Consider the following 18,687-nt stretch of genomic DNA (forward strand, 5'->3'; position numbering starts at 1 on the left):
GACACTAGTTTGGATATCTCGTTTCCTCTTGGATAAGGAATAAGCAAATTACTCATTATTTTACATCACTCGGCAGGAATAAAACAATGCTGTTTTAAGGAGGTCGTGGTACGAAACAAAATAATGTTGATGCAATATTAAAATAAAACTTTCCTGATCTATGATGGCTTTTAAAAGATGGTGGTAGGCCCCCAGGCCTCGTAACAACCCAGCATTACAGCCGCCACGGTGGTCTGTTATTGTTGATAAACACTCGTGAATTTAAACCGGACTGCGATACATTATTTATGTAATTTTATTATGATAGACTTAGCACAAGTATGCTTGTGATTTCAAATGCTACGGATAAATTCTTTGAACAGGAAAAAAGCTTGTAAAAATAATGGGATCTCATTATACTTATATATTTTTGTATTGCAATTGTAGATGTCAAAATTGGGTCAGTATAAAAGTGTTTGTTGAACAAAGAGCAAGAAGATGGATAAATAAATAGGTAAGTTAAGGTATAAGCTTGAATCCCCCGGTTTATTTAAAAGGAATAATTCAACTGTGCTAGATATTGAAATATTTAAAGAATTACAATAATAAACCTACTTAGTTATATCTAACATTCTCTCACGAAAAATCACGCACTGTCCGCGTTTACATCCCAATAAACCCGGAACAAAACATCGTTGCGAATGCGAATAATCAGGCGAATAGGAATAATCGGGACAGATCCGGCTCCCATAATACGCGAGTTAGCGAATCAAATGGCGATTGTGACGTGCGCTAGTGGAGCGTGGGCTGCGGGGCTGACTGGTGGGCCATTGAGACCCACTCGCGTGTGCACATTTAATTGCCACCGCGGGCCAAGGAAGCCCGCTGATTACCGACTGCCGGTTTAGGGGATTTCGCACGGGATTCCGATATTTGTTTGGCTGCTGTCGTAGTTGTAACTAGATTTTTATGTTGTGACATCTTTGCTTAATACACCGATATGTTCAATGTTACCCTACTTCACATAATTATATGATTAAATAATTATACAACAGATAACTCTTTTCAAAGACAGAAAAATATTTAATTTTGAACAACACAAGAATAAAACGTGTTAATGTTAAGAATATCTTAACATTTTGATAGTACCTAATCATCATTGAACTTATTATTATATAAATTATTCTGAATGATGAGGTTTTAGGGCATAATTGTCCATGCCGGCCAAGTGCAGATTGATAGACTTACCACATTTGTCAGGTGTAAGTACGTGTTTCTTATGAAGAAACCTACACATCTAAGAATTCCCTTTTCGTTACACTACTTCTTTTATCTGAGTTTTATTACCTTATACATATTTTTATTTGACATTTCAACCTAACTCATTTAGCTCTCCTTCAATCACATACCTCTACACCTTGGGACCAATGTTGGCGACACAAACATCTGCCTCAAGCAATGCTGTAAAGTCAACCCTTACAAAGTGCGAATGATTGCGGGCGGTCTCTCCAACCTCTTCAGGGTATTTGTTTTGCTAGTTTAAACTGCACACCCTATCGTGTTTGTGGAGTGTTGGCCGTTTGCGTAATAGAGCTCGAGTGTCTCTTTTCGTGGGTATTATGTTACACTGTCATATCTCGGACGCAACGGATGTAACATAGGTAAATAAGTGCTCAGGTAAAATGTATTCAGATTGGTTATACATGTGCAGTATTGCAACTTTAGTTTTTTTTATAATATAGGAGTAGCAGACGAGCATGCAGTCCACCTGATGGTAAGTGACTACTGCCACCCATGGACATCTGTAATCAACCCCAGATAGGATTAGATATTCCTACCTAAGGTCGACCACAGATGCGCCGCTACCCCTGAGGACTAAGCTGGAACGCCTCAGAAAAGTATGTCTCCCTTACCATACCCTTCAAACCGGCACACAGCAGCGCCTAACACTGTTGTTATTAGGTAGAAATAGCTGTGGCGGTGGTGCTGCCGAGTCGAATCACAAAGGGTTCTACCACCTTCAAAGTTATTCCCATCCTCCGTGCTTTTAGCTCTACAGAAGCTAGAGCTAGAAGCACGTATTCCAAGATTTTTAACGATAAGTTCCTATGCCTACTGTGTTAACCACAATTTAATGGAGAAACATGATGAAGTATGCTCAGTTGGATAATGCCCCTGGTAGCAGGACATAAAAATACCAACTATATAAAATACTAGAGATTCATAACTGCGGATTTAAGGTAAATTTGAATCCTGAATCTGTTTATCTACTTTTGAAGCCGACTATACACACTTATAATGATATCAACAAATAATTTCTATTTTGATTAATATTTCTATTATGGGATACCTAAATAGGTACATTACTTAGGCATGTAACGTCCGTTTAGGAGGTGTTACCTAAATCACAATTTACATGCCTTAGTAGTACACTACATCGCTTAGGCAGTGTATCAATCAAATTGAATTGTTACCGACACCTGGCCGGAAGCCACTCTGATTAAATGTAAATAACATTATGTCTTGTCTGATGATACTGCCGTTGCAAATCATATGTATCTATCAATCTCTATCGTTTATGTATTAACGTATTACATGAGCATATATAAATGTGATTTACGGGGTTTGGGTATAAATAGGTCTATGGTACATGCAGCTTACATAAGTTTAGTCCGCGTAAAACTGCTAGTCCGCTCTGAATATAGAGATGAATCGCGTCGCCATAGCAAATTGTATGAGTACACCTGCTCGCAACGACTTCAGAGCGGACTAGCAGTTTGGCGCAGACTATACTTAAGTTAGGTTTAGGTTTAGTTAGTCAATAGCTGTTGTGAAATAAACTGAAATATACGCTCGAAAACACTTTTTTTTTATTATAGGAGTAGCAGACGAGCATACAGTCCACCTGGTGGTAAGTAGCTACTGCCGCCCATGGACATCTGTAATCAACCCCAGATAAGATTAGATATTTCTATCTGAGGTCGGCCACAGATGCGCCGCTACCCCTGAGGACTAAGCTGGAACGCCTCGAAAAAGTCTGTCTCCCTTACCACACCACACCATTTTTTAGAAATAGGTCAAAACACTTTGGGACATACTGGACATATTTTATTTACTCGAAAACCAAAATATTCGCTTCGCAGAGGACTCCATTAGGTGTCCGGCGATGCGAGAATCGCAGATAAAACGTCCACTCCACGAATTGCCTCCCGAATCTAAACGCCACCAATTCCGTCAAGTGTCGACAAAGGCCGACTTTTAGCCCCAACAATGTGAATGAAGCAAATTACCGCTTTTCGACACTTGAAAGCGCTCATCGGGCCGCACCGGCATTGTCGCGGAACGGTTTGCGCGCCGAAACAAACGATAACAATAAACAGTAAAAAGGAAAGTATTGCGTGAAGTGCACAGGACAAAAGGTGCCTCGTAATAGGTGTTAATGTGTCGGAATCGGCGAGCACTCTGAATGGGTCGCCGCGGGCGCCGCTCACCCACCGATCGACATATTTTTATAACAAATCCACGCTACGATGATTGACGATTGTGTTTTTGAAATATTAACGAACTATTTTTGTTTCGCTCATGCATAACCTTTTGTGTAGAATTCGATCTAGCGTTAACTTAATGCGAATAAGTCACAGTTTCTAGTTTGAATGGATATTGAAAGTTTAGGACCAAGTTTTAAAACGTTTTTGACCTCTGATAAGGTTTATCAACTATAACTTAAATATGTAATGACATAAATGACTGCAATAAAATGCCTAATGAAATAAAATAAGACAATAATGGATTTGCGGCTGAAATAAATACTTACTTATACAGTTCAAAACTTAGTTGAACTCTACGCAACTTATTTAGTGCCATTGGGTTTTTGCATAAAAGGCATGGTTAGAAAGATATGTATATTGTTGCTTACATTTAATTTGAGTATTCAACGGTATCTATTTACCTACTTATACCAAACTTTCCTCAGGATTCTTTTAACCTATAACAATTTGAAGTAGGTACCTACCTATTGCAAGAAGAGAAAATCTAAACGAACACATATTTGATACGTAAACTGCCTGGCGTTGTACTCGTACATTCAAACGTTATTCGACTTACGGTAAGGGTGTAGATCCCCTACCAGGGCCATTAGGCTGCATTTACATGCCGCTGGCTCACGTCAGGATTATTCGATTACTGTTGCTTCGGCCTAACGATAGGCAGACACCAAATAGCAAATAGCACGAAAGACTCAACTCTTCGTCTGTCTGTCTCTTCGATATATTTCTGTCTGTTGATTTTACGGATGCAGTAAGGGAAAGAATTATAAGAGACATTTCAATGTAGAATGAATGGGAGGGCAAAGTATCTTTAGCAGACCTCGTGTTGGGTTCCAATCCTATCTGGGGTTAATTTATAGATTTTTATGGGCAACAGTTGCTATTTAACATCAGGATTATAAAAAATAAAATAAAATAGCCTTTATTACTGAGAATATACAAACACTAATATAGCAAAAGGTTTTACATCTTTTCGACTTAAAATAAACAATAAAGATAAAAATATTTAACAAATAACCTCTTATATCAGGTCTCTTAACTCAGTTTGCCTCCTGGCAAAGGCCTCCTCTAATTCTTTCCACTGAGCCCTGTCTCTTGTGACTCTCCTCCAGTATGGTCCCGCTGTCTTTCTAATTTCATCTTCCCATCTGCAATATTGCTTACCTCTACTTCTTTTGGAATCTCTGGGGTACCAATCTGTGATTTCCTTACTCCACTTTTCCTCTTTAGAGCGCATCAAGTGGCCAGTCCATTTCCATTTAAGTTGGTCTATCCTTTGCAAAATATCTGTAAATTTGGTTTTTTGTCTTATATCTATATTCCTAACTCTATCACTTTTTCTGAGGCCAAGAACGCTTCTCTCCATAGCATGTTGACATGTTGCAAGTTTCGTTCTATTTAGTGATGTAAGGGCCCATGTCTCACAGCCATAAGTCAAACAAGGTAAAATACAAGTGTTAAATAACTTGCGTTTAATGGACATGCTAAAGTCTTTATTTTTCATTAAATACTTTAGTGCCCAGTACTTTTTCCACCCATTTGCTATCCTTTTGTTGACTTCTTTTTTCATCTGATCTTTAAATGATATGATTTGTCCCAAATAAACATAATCCTCAACGTACTCTAACACATCGTCATTTACTGCTATCTCTACCTCTACGCTATTAGTCAAGAGCTTTGTTTTTGAATTATTCAGGACTAGACCAAACTTATTACTCTCTTTAGATAAGTCTCTAATCATTTGCTCTAGAACTCTCGGCGATTCTTCCATCAACACTATGTCGTCGGCAAACCTCAGGTGATTTAGTCTCTTACCATTTATACAAATACCAAAGCTTTCCCACTCCAAATTTCGACAGATACTTTCCAATACAGCTGAAAAAATCTTCGGCGAGATTGGGTCTCCCTGCCTGATGCCTTTCTCTATAGGAAATTCATTACCTAACGATTCCAGCTGTATTCTCGCTCTACTATTTGAGTACATTTTTTTAATGATATTTACGTAGATTTGTGGTATACCTTGTTGCTGTAAACTGTCCCAAATTCGTTCGTGGATCAAACTGTCGAACGCCTTATTATAATCAATGAACGCTATATACACTATTTTATTAAACTCTTTGTATTTTTCAATTACCTGTTTAATTGTATGAATGTGATCTAAAGTCGAATAGTTTTTGCGAAAGCCGGCTTGTTCTACTGGCTGTTGTTCATCTAGCTTCTTGTGGATTCTTTCTAAGATAACTTTAGCAAATACTTTATACACATTTGATATGAGGCTAATTGGTCTGTAATTGCCGATCTCTTCTCTAGGTCCCTTTTTGTGCAAAAGAATTATGTGAGATTTGGTCCATTGTTGTGGGATACTGCACGAAGTGAGCATTTTGTTGAAGATTTTAGTGAGGATAGGACTTAATACGTCGACAGTACCTCTCAACATGACGTTTGCAATTTTATCAGGACCGAGGGCTTTACCTGTTTTTTGGCTAAGGATTGCTTTTTCTACTTCTTTAATTAAAATCTCAGGTTCCTGCTCTACCTTTGATAATTGATCTAAAGGCCATGTGTGGGTCGATGCTAACATCAGGATTACTGTATGCTTATTTACTGCAGTATATAAAAAATCCTGCTTCGAATTCGGCGGTGTCTCAGCGTGCTTAAAATTGAGCGGCATTCTTCGTGTGACGAAATAGGAACTTTAAGTCCCTATAAGAAGTTTATTATACGATCCGTGGTTATATGATTGTCTAGAGATATTTATGCTCCAATACGAAGTAGGTTTTTTACTATTTGTCAAAACATACATACGTATAAGCCCATCGGTATGTTCAATAACTTAAAATAAATTAAAACAATAAGGTTAAGGAATGTTCAGTCCAAACATTTACTATTAAATTGGTAAGTAGCAATAGCGAATTTACAAATATACAAGCTGTAGTCTACACTTTGTGGTTAGACTCCGGGGGTACCACCACCAAACCTATTTTTGCCTAATTGCAATGTTAAATGCTGTTGTGTTCTGGGTAAGTGTGATAAGGGAGATATACCGATACTACTAACCGATCTATATACTCGTAGCTCCTTGCACGGAGCTAAATTGACAATTATCTAAATTTATTATATTTTAAACTACAGTCCTAAAGAAAACTGTCCTATTTATGTCCTTGTCCTTTTCCATGCATAGGTTGCCTGGAAGAGATCGCTGCTTAGCGATAAGGCCGCCAATTGCATACAATTAACCCATATAATTGTGTACTATTGTTATGATCTATTGAAGTGTGCAATAAAGAATATCTATCTATCTATTTAACCTATTTTTCATTATTTTGATTTTTTAGACTCTACATTTCCTGAGATAGTGTTTAAATCGAGACGATACATCAAACAATGTGCAATAAAGACAAACCAAACGGCGAATATCAAATATTCGCTAACGCAACGGGCCGGCTATAAGTACGCGACGTGCGTGCCAACACTACGCACGTTCATTAAATACGGAACCCAGCCCTGTAAGGCTATTAGGCCCCATTTACATGCTCTCACAGAACCCGCGTCAGCCATTCATTAGCGCTCATTCGATTAGCAACACTTGCTACGGCTTTGACTTTACGTGGAATAGCAAAACAGCTAATGGGGATTTGGGCGAAGTTGCCTCTAGATACACCCACTCGTATTTACGTCTTCATAATTTGGTCTTCCATTCGGTCAATAAATGTTAGGTATATAAGGTCACATTTATTATTATACCTTATTGCGTTAGTTTAACATTATAAAAATAAATAAAATTAAAATAAGTTTAAAACCTTTCACTCGAAAAATAATGCTGGCCACATATTTAAATTGGCTATAACGCTGTATTCGTGATTTAAAAAAAACAAAAGTGTATTATGGCGGGAAACGGCAGATGTCAAGGACGATGTTTGTGGAGGTGATGGAATTAATTAAAAATAACTAGCTGGATTGAAGTCTTTCATTGGAGATACCCCCAACAATTATATAAGTAAAATGATGTTTTCCAAAAACATAAATACAAAAAATATAAACATAAAACGTTAACGCTTCATAACATAAAATTTGAAATTCAAGATTACTTAAGGTTAAAATTGCGTTTAAATAAGAAGTTATAATAAGAAAATACTTACCTACTTATCTATGAATAGAACCAAAAAATATTAATTTTGTAATTTATCAAAGTTAAAGTTTTAAGTTACGTTACAAATATAATTATTGTTAATCTATCCTAAATGAAAGAAAAGGTACCATTTTTTCAACATTTAGCTCTACCATGGCACACTAACTTTTTCCATACATAATAAACTCCTTTTTCTTTAATATACGATACAATATAATAATTATTCCTTAAGGTTATATTCAACAAATAAATACTCATAACAAAAAATACACCATTTAGTTTATTGTTACTTTCATTGCATAAAACACAAGAAAACTTACTGTGTAGTTATGAACGTAAGAGTACAAACCCAAATACATATCCAAGATTCAATAATCTATGTTTTAAATCACTTTCATGTGAATTTGCGAGACACCTTGCATTACCCAACGAAATAAGACACAACCTTCCTAATGCGGTTCACAAAACTTTTTCTTTATTCTAAAATGTCACCACAATTTTACGTAAAAGTGACAACAATTAGGAGATATGTAAACACGAATATAAAGGTGCTCGTCGATTTTATCTGCGGCTAATCTGGGATAACCGCCAAGTTGCAACAATACCCTTATTGAGAGTCAGGAAGTTGACGCACTACCCTTCCTATGGGCACACAACCTGTTTGCGATTTTACGGATTACGACTAAATACCTCTGGCTGATAACACGATAACATTCAAGCGTTGGGTAACTAGATACGGAATCTAAAATAGGCATTACTTGTTGGTGAGAAAGTTGGTGTTGGGTGACAGGAAATAGGTACATCTTCTAATGACATGAAAAAATAAAATGTTTCATGTTTCGAAATAGTAGGTGCTAGTAGTTCCTACTGATATTTTTTCGCGGTAGCTGCCAACCTTTATTTAGTTTAGTTCCTCCATATACGAGTAGATTGTAATGATTATTTTATACATATATTTTTATTTATGTATGTTTCACGATATGTCTGCAGAAAAATAGTATCTAAGTAAAGATATTACGTAGGTACTTACGTGATTAATGTCTCCCTGGCAGCAGTAACATATTCCAAACAGAGAGTGAAGTTGATTAAAGATGCATTACTAAACTCAAAAGTAACCCATCATATCTCCCTAAAATAAGTCTGTCTGATATAGAAAATGAATAGGTGGCGGTGGTGCTCCCACATACGAAAAAATAAGCTATTCACACTGAACATAACACACCGCATAATTATCTACATATTTAATGAAAGATATTAGAAAATTTAACAGGTTTTTTGATGGTGCGCAATAATTAGGCACAATACAATACCCACCTTCGTATGTAGTTGACTGATTAAAATCTTAAATGGCTGATTCTATTGCATTTATTAAATAAACCGTTTAAATTCCTAAAAACGTGAGATCCCAAATTAGCCATGTACCTACCAAGGCATAGCGTATTGCTCGGGGAATGAATCATTACTCTCATTAGTAAATCAATTAATGCAGTGCTTCTTCATATTTTTACATCTGTTTATTAAAAACTATCTTGTATGTTGAATAATATGTGAAGGTATATGACATGTGTTGGTGATTATTCACAAACTGTGTTTTACATATGCGAAACTTTTGTGGTAAAATAATCAAAAGCAAAATCATGACACTTGTAAATACCATAATATGCATTTTGTAAATAGCTTACTATGTACTTTTCAAAAACAATGTGACTATTTGTACAGGTACTGGACTAATAAATTATATTTATTCGTACAGTTATTCAATTTTTTTTTTCTTTAAACAATGTGACAAATTCAATTTTTTTTTAAATATATTTATGCGTACATTTATTCAATTGGTTAGGTTAGGTTAGGTTAGGTTAGGTTAGGTTTTTTTTTTTTTTTTTTTTTTAAATTGATTTCGAACGGGCTGATGGCGATCGACGTCATTTTTTGATGTTAAGAGCTTAGTTTCTAAAATCGATCGGTAGAGCCGTTTAAAAGTTATTAAAAAAAAACATTTCAAAAAAAATTTTTTTCTACTTTTTTTGAGATTTCTCAAAATCTACCGGTTCGAATCGGATAATAATAAATTGTTTGTCCAGTACCCGTATTAATAATTATAAATTATTCGTACGGTAACCGTATTAATAGACTCAGCCTTTCAAAAAATAGGTAGTCAAAGTTTCGTATAATATATAACTAAAGATTTTTTATGTACCTAAATAACTAAATCAAATCATTACAGTATTGTGAAAATTTTGAATAACCTACTTCAATATTATAGAGATGAGTTCAAATATTAGCAAATGATAAATAAGAACAACTTACCGAAACATCACCATTCCTTGAACGATTAGGATATATTTGTATTTAAGTATGTTCACATGAGAATCCTAGATAATGGTCATGAATCACTTGTACTAAGCACTACATTACCACTACCGCGAAGTGTATTATCTACCTACCTACCTACATACACTAATACAAAAGTTGCGTGGGAAAATCCTCTTTACATACGCCCAACCATTGTTATACGGTATTTACCATACAGTTCTAAGTATGTACCGATTTATCGTTTGCTAAACACTTTGGTGTTACGAAACAAAGGTTTTTAATCACTTGTAGATAATGAGTCGATTTACAAACAACGCGCTTTTTTTACAAAAAATGTGGAATATTCATTAATTAGTTATGTTGTAATTGCAACTGATTGCGGTTTTTGTATTTTTTTCGGTAATTAAAAAATAGGAATGTACAAATTAATTGTTAGGCAATATCTAAAAAAATGTAATTACCTACTTGTGTTGACATTTTTAATCGTTTTGTTACCTACTCACTTCCACAACATTCATAATTCGCGGTTCCATTTGTATTAATTGGATTCGTGTTTACTACCCATTTATATAGATATATGATATAGGTAGTTACAGATATGGTACGTACTGGGACATAGGGTTACGTAGGTACTCAAATAAAAATATTAGGACCTGTCTAGCAAAAAGAAGCCACTTTCAACTAAAACCAAGATGTATCCTTATGTCTTTCTCCTACTAAAATAGCGAAACGGCTATTAAAAAACGAAAAAAAGTATTCTCAAATCAATACAATATTGGTGGTCTGTTTAATCCACGCATGAAATAGCTAGACAACACTTGTCTTCCTTATTAAAAGTCCCTACAAAAACTTTATAGGCATTAAACGCTTAATAGGCAAAAAACACAATACCGTAAAACAAATTGTTGAGCGATGATCGCAATACTTTAGTTTTTTTTTGCAATGTTTTTATTGAGTTTACGATGACCGCACGCGGCCGACCGGGCTTTTTATTGACGCTTGTTTATACAAAAGTATAAAACATATTTAACATGTATCGAATAGACTTTTTATTGGTACTCTATGTTTCAAATAGATTTATTTTAAAAAGCGTATGAGTAATCTCATACAACTTAAAAGGGAGTATGTATTCCGAACGTTGGGAATCAAAAAACTATTAGATATTCCGTTTTATTAAATTATAAAAGTATTAACTTGCTTGTTTTATTCCTTTAAATAAAGAAAAACGTCATGAGAAAAATTTAATGCCTAAACTTTATTTTAATGTCCCTAACTAGTACGGGTGCAATGTGGTATACCATGGCCTATTCTTACTCTATCTTAGAAAAAACCTGAGTTCAGCAATACCATAGCAGTGTACCTAACTTAATTTTGATGTTTAAAAAATATTCCTTAACTTAAGTAGTACCTAAAGTTCATAATTTTGAATAGAGATAAAGCGGAATGTTGAGCTTTTTATTAGATTCTTTTTAATTACATACGAATTGTAAAGGTAATTGGTTAATTAGGTTATTAATGTGTGAGGAAGCCAGGTGAAAAACACTTATATGGAACTAAGGCAGCTAAAAGAGTACCAATTCCAAATTAAATTTTAAGTGTTTTTGTTCAAATTTAATTTTAAGATTAGGTATAAAATGAACTTAAAATGTCAATTGTAAATATTAGATAACTATATTTTATTGAAAAGAACAAAACTTTAAGGGTTAGATATTACTTCCACGATAACACGATGATATGTAGAAATGAAAGATATAATAATTTATACTTTCTATTTATTTAGAGATTTTATAGAGTTGTCATATAGTTATGATTATTCCAATGATTTCTAGTAAATAAACAACATTATGTTTACATGATACATAACAACAATAAGTAGACACCTTTTAATTTATATACAAATAGTTCTAAGAATATAATATCTACAGTCACTTGGTCGTTTTTCAGACTTTACCATTAGATGTATTTCATTAAGTAGAGGTACTATGAACGATATCTTTCATAATAATTCTTAAATAGAATCATGTTGCATTTACAATAATTTACAGTTTATAAAAGATTGAAGGAAGAACAGCGTAGAAATTACAGAACAGATAACGTAATAAATTTTATGTCAACGCACCAAATATATTTCAACGTGATACACTCCACGGATACACCGACATAAATAGGAAAACAATGTTCCTTAAGAGAACGGGAGCAATAGTTACAATAGTTTCGTTTATGACTTGATAATACGACTACACTATACACCTATAAGATTTTGTCCGTCGGATTATTAATACTGAATTTACACTTTGTACAGTACGTCACACTCAAATAACCACAGTTTACGTGTCCGGCGGGTGGTGCTGGTCGGCGGGGCTGGGCGGCGAGAGCGCGGGCGCCGCGTGCCGCCGCAGCTGCTGCAACAGCGCGGGGTCCAGCGCCGGCCACCACCCGCCCAGCAGCGGGTAATGCGCGGCCGGGGCCAGCGGCACCCGGACCTCGTCTTCGTTCGACCGTTCCTCTTGATCACTCGCAACTACATCAATATCTTCTTCGGCTTCTTCTTCACCGCTGCTATCTCGTCGCACCCTCTTCTCGGGTGCATCGTCTGGTGCTAGCAATGAAGCTACATCGAACTGCCTTTTGCGGGCTTGAGCTCCACCGGGGACCCTGCCGGCGCCCCAGAATGGAAGAGGTAACGCCGTCGGCGGCGGAGACTGTGGTGGCGGAGACGGCGAATCTTCCCCATCGTCGTCCACGGCTAATCCCATATGTTTTCTCACTTTCCTTTGCGCTTTGCGTCTTCTGAAATCTCCCTTGCGAAAGTCTTCAATGTTTGCCGGATGGATTGCCCAGTAATGTCCTTTTCCATTCGCAGATCTTCCAGCTTTCACGAAGCAATCGTTCAACGATAAGTTGTGTCGGATAGAGTTCCGCCATCCAGGACCGCGGCTGCGGAAGTATGGATAGTTATCGAGGATGTGTTGATAGATGTCGGAGAGCACCAACTTGCGCTCTGGCGAGCTGAGGATCGCCATGGCGATGAGGCCTATGTAACTGTGTTGGGGTTTCGGCTCCTCGGGTTGCAGGGCGCGCTGCTGCAGCAGGGACATGGAGAGCGCGAGTCGCGGCGCGTACGGTCCGTAGCAGGGCGGCACTGCCGGCGGGTAGAGTCGAAGCCTTTCAGCGACGGCATAGTTGTAGAGTTGGAGTCTGTAGTGGTCGATCGCCGCGGCGGTGACGGCGGGCGCGTCTTTGCTCAGTGGCCAGGGGCCTCCTTCGGCTCCGCTACACATGTCGGCGCGGAGGTTGGAGCGCGAGTGACGCCGAGCCGGCGGCCGGCGCGGGTCGGAGGCCGAGGGCGGGGGCCGCCGCGCTGCAGCCAATCACCGCGCGCGCGCTCCTTGTATACGTGTTTTTGTTTAGCGACGCCCCACTCCGACGGCTTCGCAACTCCACGCGCCCTGCCTTGAGGCTACTGGTACTGATTGCAAATAAACGACTACACCACTTGAAACACTCTTGTTGGGTATGTAAAAATTATTATATAATAATGTTAAGTAAAACGTAACATAATTTCTGAGTAAAATTACAAGTACGAGTATCTACTTCATAATTGTCTTCACATGTTACTCGTACATAGATTCTATAAAATTATTGTGAAATGCATATTTTACCTTTGTACCTTCTACCTTTCACAAATATTGAACCTTCAAATCTTTATTTCTATTTTTATTGTTGATCATTAAACCAGTGTAGCAAATTATATTTATATAAACTTTAATATTTTTTAAAATTAAAATAGCTGTAGTTTTTTAGAAATGTAAGCGAAATTAGTCCTAAGAGGTTTCAATCGTAGTACAAATAAGATATTATTTCTTTTATGCCATGAATTCTTAGTTTATTGATATTTTCTTAGTGTCAAACATTTTTTTGCAGACGCTACTCAGCAAAACCGTTACAAATGACAACTTCGTACCGAGTACTTCCCTGTTATTTTGGAGATATCACAACAAGCAACAACACATTACTTCTCAGGAGGCGAGGGCGAAAGAGACGCAGATATAAAAATACATCTGCCGTGGTCGGAGGGAGAAGGACGGAACAATGTGCAACAGTTTCACATGTCGACTATCCGCTGTGATACAGCTGGATGGGTGATCGTTAAACTTGAAATAGGACTTTAGAATGGTGCCAGTAAGATAACTTTTCGAGCGTATTTATTAAAGTTTTAATGCATTGTTCCTGTCGTGAATGAGGAGCGGAGTAAAGAGCCGGTGGGTGCGAGCGGGACAGCACGAGCGGTATCGATGAGACGCTCGCCCAACAATGCAGTTGCCGCCCATTTAAATACGCCATTTTGTTTACTGTCTCCTCGCCCGAGCTTTTGTTAGAAAGCACTGTTTCGCGGAATGAGGAAATTACAGGAAATATTTATCCATTTGTAGCGTAGACCCCGCTACGACATCCGTAGCCGTTTCGTAGCGGACTTTTTCGTCCACCTATTTATTAGCTTGTTGGCGCTATCGAAATAAACTCGATCTTATTTTTTTTTATATAATTTTCTACTACCTGAAATGAATCAGTTGTGGTTTTTATATTGTTATCAAATAGTTAACGGATATGGTAACGTAAAAAAGGGTCGGTCACAGATGTTGCCTCTAAGTATTAAATTAAACACATGTTTTGAACAATCACCTTTCTACGATACATTAAGTCACAATATAAGCACTTTTAAAACTTATACAATACAAAATTCCTTGTAGTTTACTTTTAAAAGTAATAAGTAGTTACTTATCTCCCATTAGTCAATGTATGTTAGATAACATATTTTAACAACAATGATATTTTTCGCATACTTGCGTGTTGAGCTTTAGCTGATAAGAGTGATAAGTACTTAATAAGGTCGTTTAAACTGATTCCCTTAATGGGGTTCTTAACCTTTAAGTGATTTCTTACATAATAGGTTAAAACAAATGCAAAGATCGAAAGATATTTAAAACAAAATCCTTTTATCCTATTAAGTAAATAATGTTGGTAATTTGGTATAGGTTAAAGTGAAAAAGGAGTAATTGTGGCCTGATAGGTACAGATATAGGTAACCTACTTAATACAATTTGTGTTAATAATGTTCTAGCAAAAATAGACACTGAAATTATTATGGTCTACCTGCACAGAGCCCTGCCTCTTGGTTGGTTGGCGTATTTCAGTTTTTTGAAGTTACAAAATATATATAGTTTGCGCTAATTTATTATAAATAAATAAAATAAATAAATAAACGCTTTCTACACTCACTCCCCACTCTAGGATTCCCTGTATCGTGGGAGCCATGGACACACACATAGACAAATACACAAACACCCAGACCCAGAAACAGACACCTAAATTCATCATTTAGATATCTGTCTGGCCGGGGATCGAACCCGGGACCCACTGCGCGTCAGACCGGTATGTTGCCGCTCCGCCACGCGGGTCGCCTATAAGTATTTAATTAAAAATATTTTAAAGTAATTGGAAGTTTTTGATTACAATTATTATCATTTTGATAGAAAATGTAAAAGATTATTATAATAACCTTGTTTAAATCTAAAAATAAGTTACTTACCTATTTATAAATATTTTGACACAAATAAATTATTACGTTAACCTGATAAACATTCATGGAATGCACATAAGTTTCGGATATAGACTCATTTAAAGTAAGTAGATGACCATAATACGATAAGGTTTGTTAATATTGTACATTTTAATGTGCAATAGTATTGCTAATACTTAGTCCAGACATAGTCCTAAGTTAAATATCCATTAAAGTTTGATCTCTGTGTAGGTGGTCTCGTATTTCGAAGATCATATTAGGTTAGGTTAAGTTAGGAAAATAACGACATCACGAAGTTAACTGGTATTTCCATTTTAGAAAATATTTTTACTAAGTTAAGATTAAAACTACTTCGCAACAATCGGCTAGAAATATGTATGATGGTATGTATATTTTAACCATGCAGTATGTACCACCCTTCCCTCCCCCAAAGGATGCGTGTAGATGCAAAAAAAAGAAAAAATAGGCATACACCACCATACATACCACCACCAACACGTGTTTCTCTCTAAAACGGAGCATCATCGGGGTAAGTTGACTCTTCGACGGTTAATCGTTAAGATGACTTTAGTAGTTTTAATCTTAACTTAATAGTATGGATTTCCGCAAAGTAACGCTTGATACAATTAACTATCTAATATTTTTTACCATGCGAATAAAAGAGCAATTTAGGTATTTTATTCAATTTAGGCATTAGTAGCGATGTACCTTTATATTTTTAAATAGATTTTCATTGAATGGCTTACGTACCTACTTATTTCCTATGTCAATACCATAATGTTGCAATAATATCACATTGATTTATTTACCGAGAATATTTAATATTTTCTCTATTTGTTATTGAAATAGTCAATCTTGTTTTCAGTTATGAAATGTGATTTAATATATCTAAGCGATGTTTTTCATAGAAGAAGTGTAAAACCAGCGGATAATGTTGTATTATCTACTTTTAATTTACTTATGGTGAAATATATTTTGTTGAAGTTCCTTGATTGCGTTTTCATAGTAGATATGTAAGTGTAGTTAAAAATTTAAATATATAGTTACTTAATTCGATTTACGTTCATTATTATCTATCCGATGTTAAGTATAGAAATTGTCAAATTATGATCATTGGTAGACAAAAATCGTACAGATTAATTATTAATAACGGGTATTAACCAATTTTAGTTTGCCTAAATATTACTGCAAACAATTTGACAGTTATTTGAAAATTCGCCCACAAATAAAACTAGTTTGCTTATTCCGACGAAATGGTGAAACATTTACATACAAAAGGGAATTATAAACATGGTCACGAGTGACACGCAAATTTGCACGCAGTGTAAAACAAGCGAATTCGGTCGAAAAACAATGAACTACCGGCACACACCGCGCATTTTAATACGAATGGGGTGAACGGTATATAAATCTATGTCGTATATCTATGTGTTGTATTGAAGGCAATAGTTTTTTTTTTTTTTATAATATAAGAGTAGCAGACGAGCATGCAGTCCACCTGAAGGTAAGTGGCTACTGCCGCCCATGGACATCTGTAATCAACCCCAGATAGGATTAGATATTCCTACCGGAGGTCGGCCACAGGCGCGCCGCTACCCTTGTGCCTCGGAAAAGTCTATCTCCCTTACCATACCCTTCAAACCGGAACTCAGCAGCGCCTGACACTGCTGTTATTAGGTAGAAATACGTGTGGCGGTTGTGCCGCCGGAGTCAATTTTAATGGCGTTATGAGCATATTTTTGTGGTACTACTTACTAGTACCACTTACAATTTCTTGTATAATAAAAAACGGTAACAGACTGTAGTCAAATCGGAAAGTTACTTGATATTGTAGGTACCTAGTAATAAGTGTTTATCGAGAATTTTTAGGTTTCTATAGGTTTAGGTCCCCTTGCAACATTTGTCCTTACTATTGGCTAAAGTAAGTGGGAATTTATTTCTGGTGCATAAATGACTTCGAATAATTGTGTGTTTTATTTCTATGTAACGTTTGTCCTAGAAGTCCAAGCCCTAGAAGGCTGAAATTCTGTTTGAGACAATATACCTACCCTTTATTATAAAAGCACTCTTCCTTTCAACCACATTCCAACTTTTTTATAAAATTGGCAATAACATCAAAAGTCTATTAAAATGAGTATGAGTTCACTATTTACAAAGTGTTTTATTTGTGTTTGTATTTCATTGGGTGTAGATATATTCGCTTAAATAAGAGTAGAGTTTAAAATTTTAAACTAGGTACAGGAATACTAAGTTTAGTAGCTTAATTCAAATAAAATATACCAGATCTATATTCTACGGTTAAACATACATATGCAGGTACATTTTATTATGTAACGGGTACTCACGATGTGCGTTTTTTTACATAATAAAATGTCTCAATGCCGCGATAATTTTAGTCTCAAATCCTATATAGGTACATATGTTGGTATTTGGCAAAGGCTCATTAAAGTTAAAAGTTAAAAGTTGCTTAACGGTTAAACATAGTACCCGCACAAAACTTTAGCAATCGTACAGTCGCACACAGATTCAATACCCGCTGGGTCCTCGAATTTATGTAGATTGATTTATTCAAAGCATTCCTCATTGTTGTTCTAATTGCTGAAGCAAGACGTAGGCGTGCCGCCCCGCCCACCGCGCCCGACCGCTGTGTCCGCTACCCAGCCACTTGTGTAAATTCATTTATTTGCCGCTCACAACACCCTACCGTTTATTTTATGTTTGTATTGTTTATGTACGCGACTGTACCTAGCATTGTTACTATTGACGTTACGATCGAACGATCCCTTTGTTTAGGTGAGAAGTGAATTCGTAACCATGGCCTAAACAAATAAGCACTAAGACAGAAATACGTTTTTTTATACCATAATATACTAAGTAGCTGTAGCAGACGATGCAGTCCACCTAAAGATAAGTGTAATAAAACTCATATAAAAGGACCCATTACCCAAGGACAACCACTGATGCATCTCTATTCTCTACCCTTCAGGACTAACCAAGAACGACTCGGAAAGTATGTTTCCCTTAAATAGCATAATGTAAAGTTCGTAGATAGTAGGTATATTAGTATGTACTTTTATTACTAAATAGTACTACTAAATAGTACATAACCTAATTATATTTAAAAGATAAAGTCAAAATCA

At 36.2% G+C, this 18,687-nt stretch overlaps 1 protein-coding gene across 1 annotated transcript; it reads right to left on the reverse strand.

Moving 5' to 3' along the window:
- Positions 1-11,847: 11,847 nt before the first annotated feature.
- LOC140749189 (uncharacterized) lies at positions 11,848-13,247 on the reverse strand. Its single transcript, XM_073082235.1, has one exon. It carries the CDS (start codon positions 13,245-13,247, stop codon positions 12,294-12,296), a length of 954 nt encoding a protein of 317 aa, XP_072938336.1. The 3' UTR covers positions 11,848-12,293.
- Between the last annotated feature and the right edge of the window lie 5,440 nt (positions 13,248-18,687).

The sequence above is a fragment of the Epargyreus clarus genome, unplaced genomic scaffold (assembly GCF_041222505.1).
Source record: "Epargyreus clarus isolate Ecla_fem2 unplaced genomic scaffold, WU_Ecla_fem_2.2 ptg000017l, whole genome shotgun sequence".
Lineage (NCBI taxonomy): Eukaryota > Metazoa > Arthropoda > Insecta > Lepidoptera > Hesperiidae > Epargyreus > Epargyreus clarus.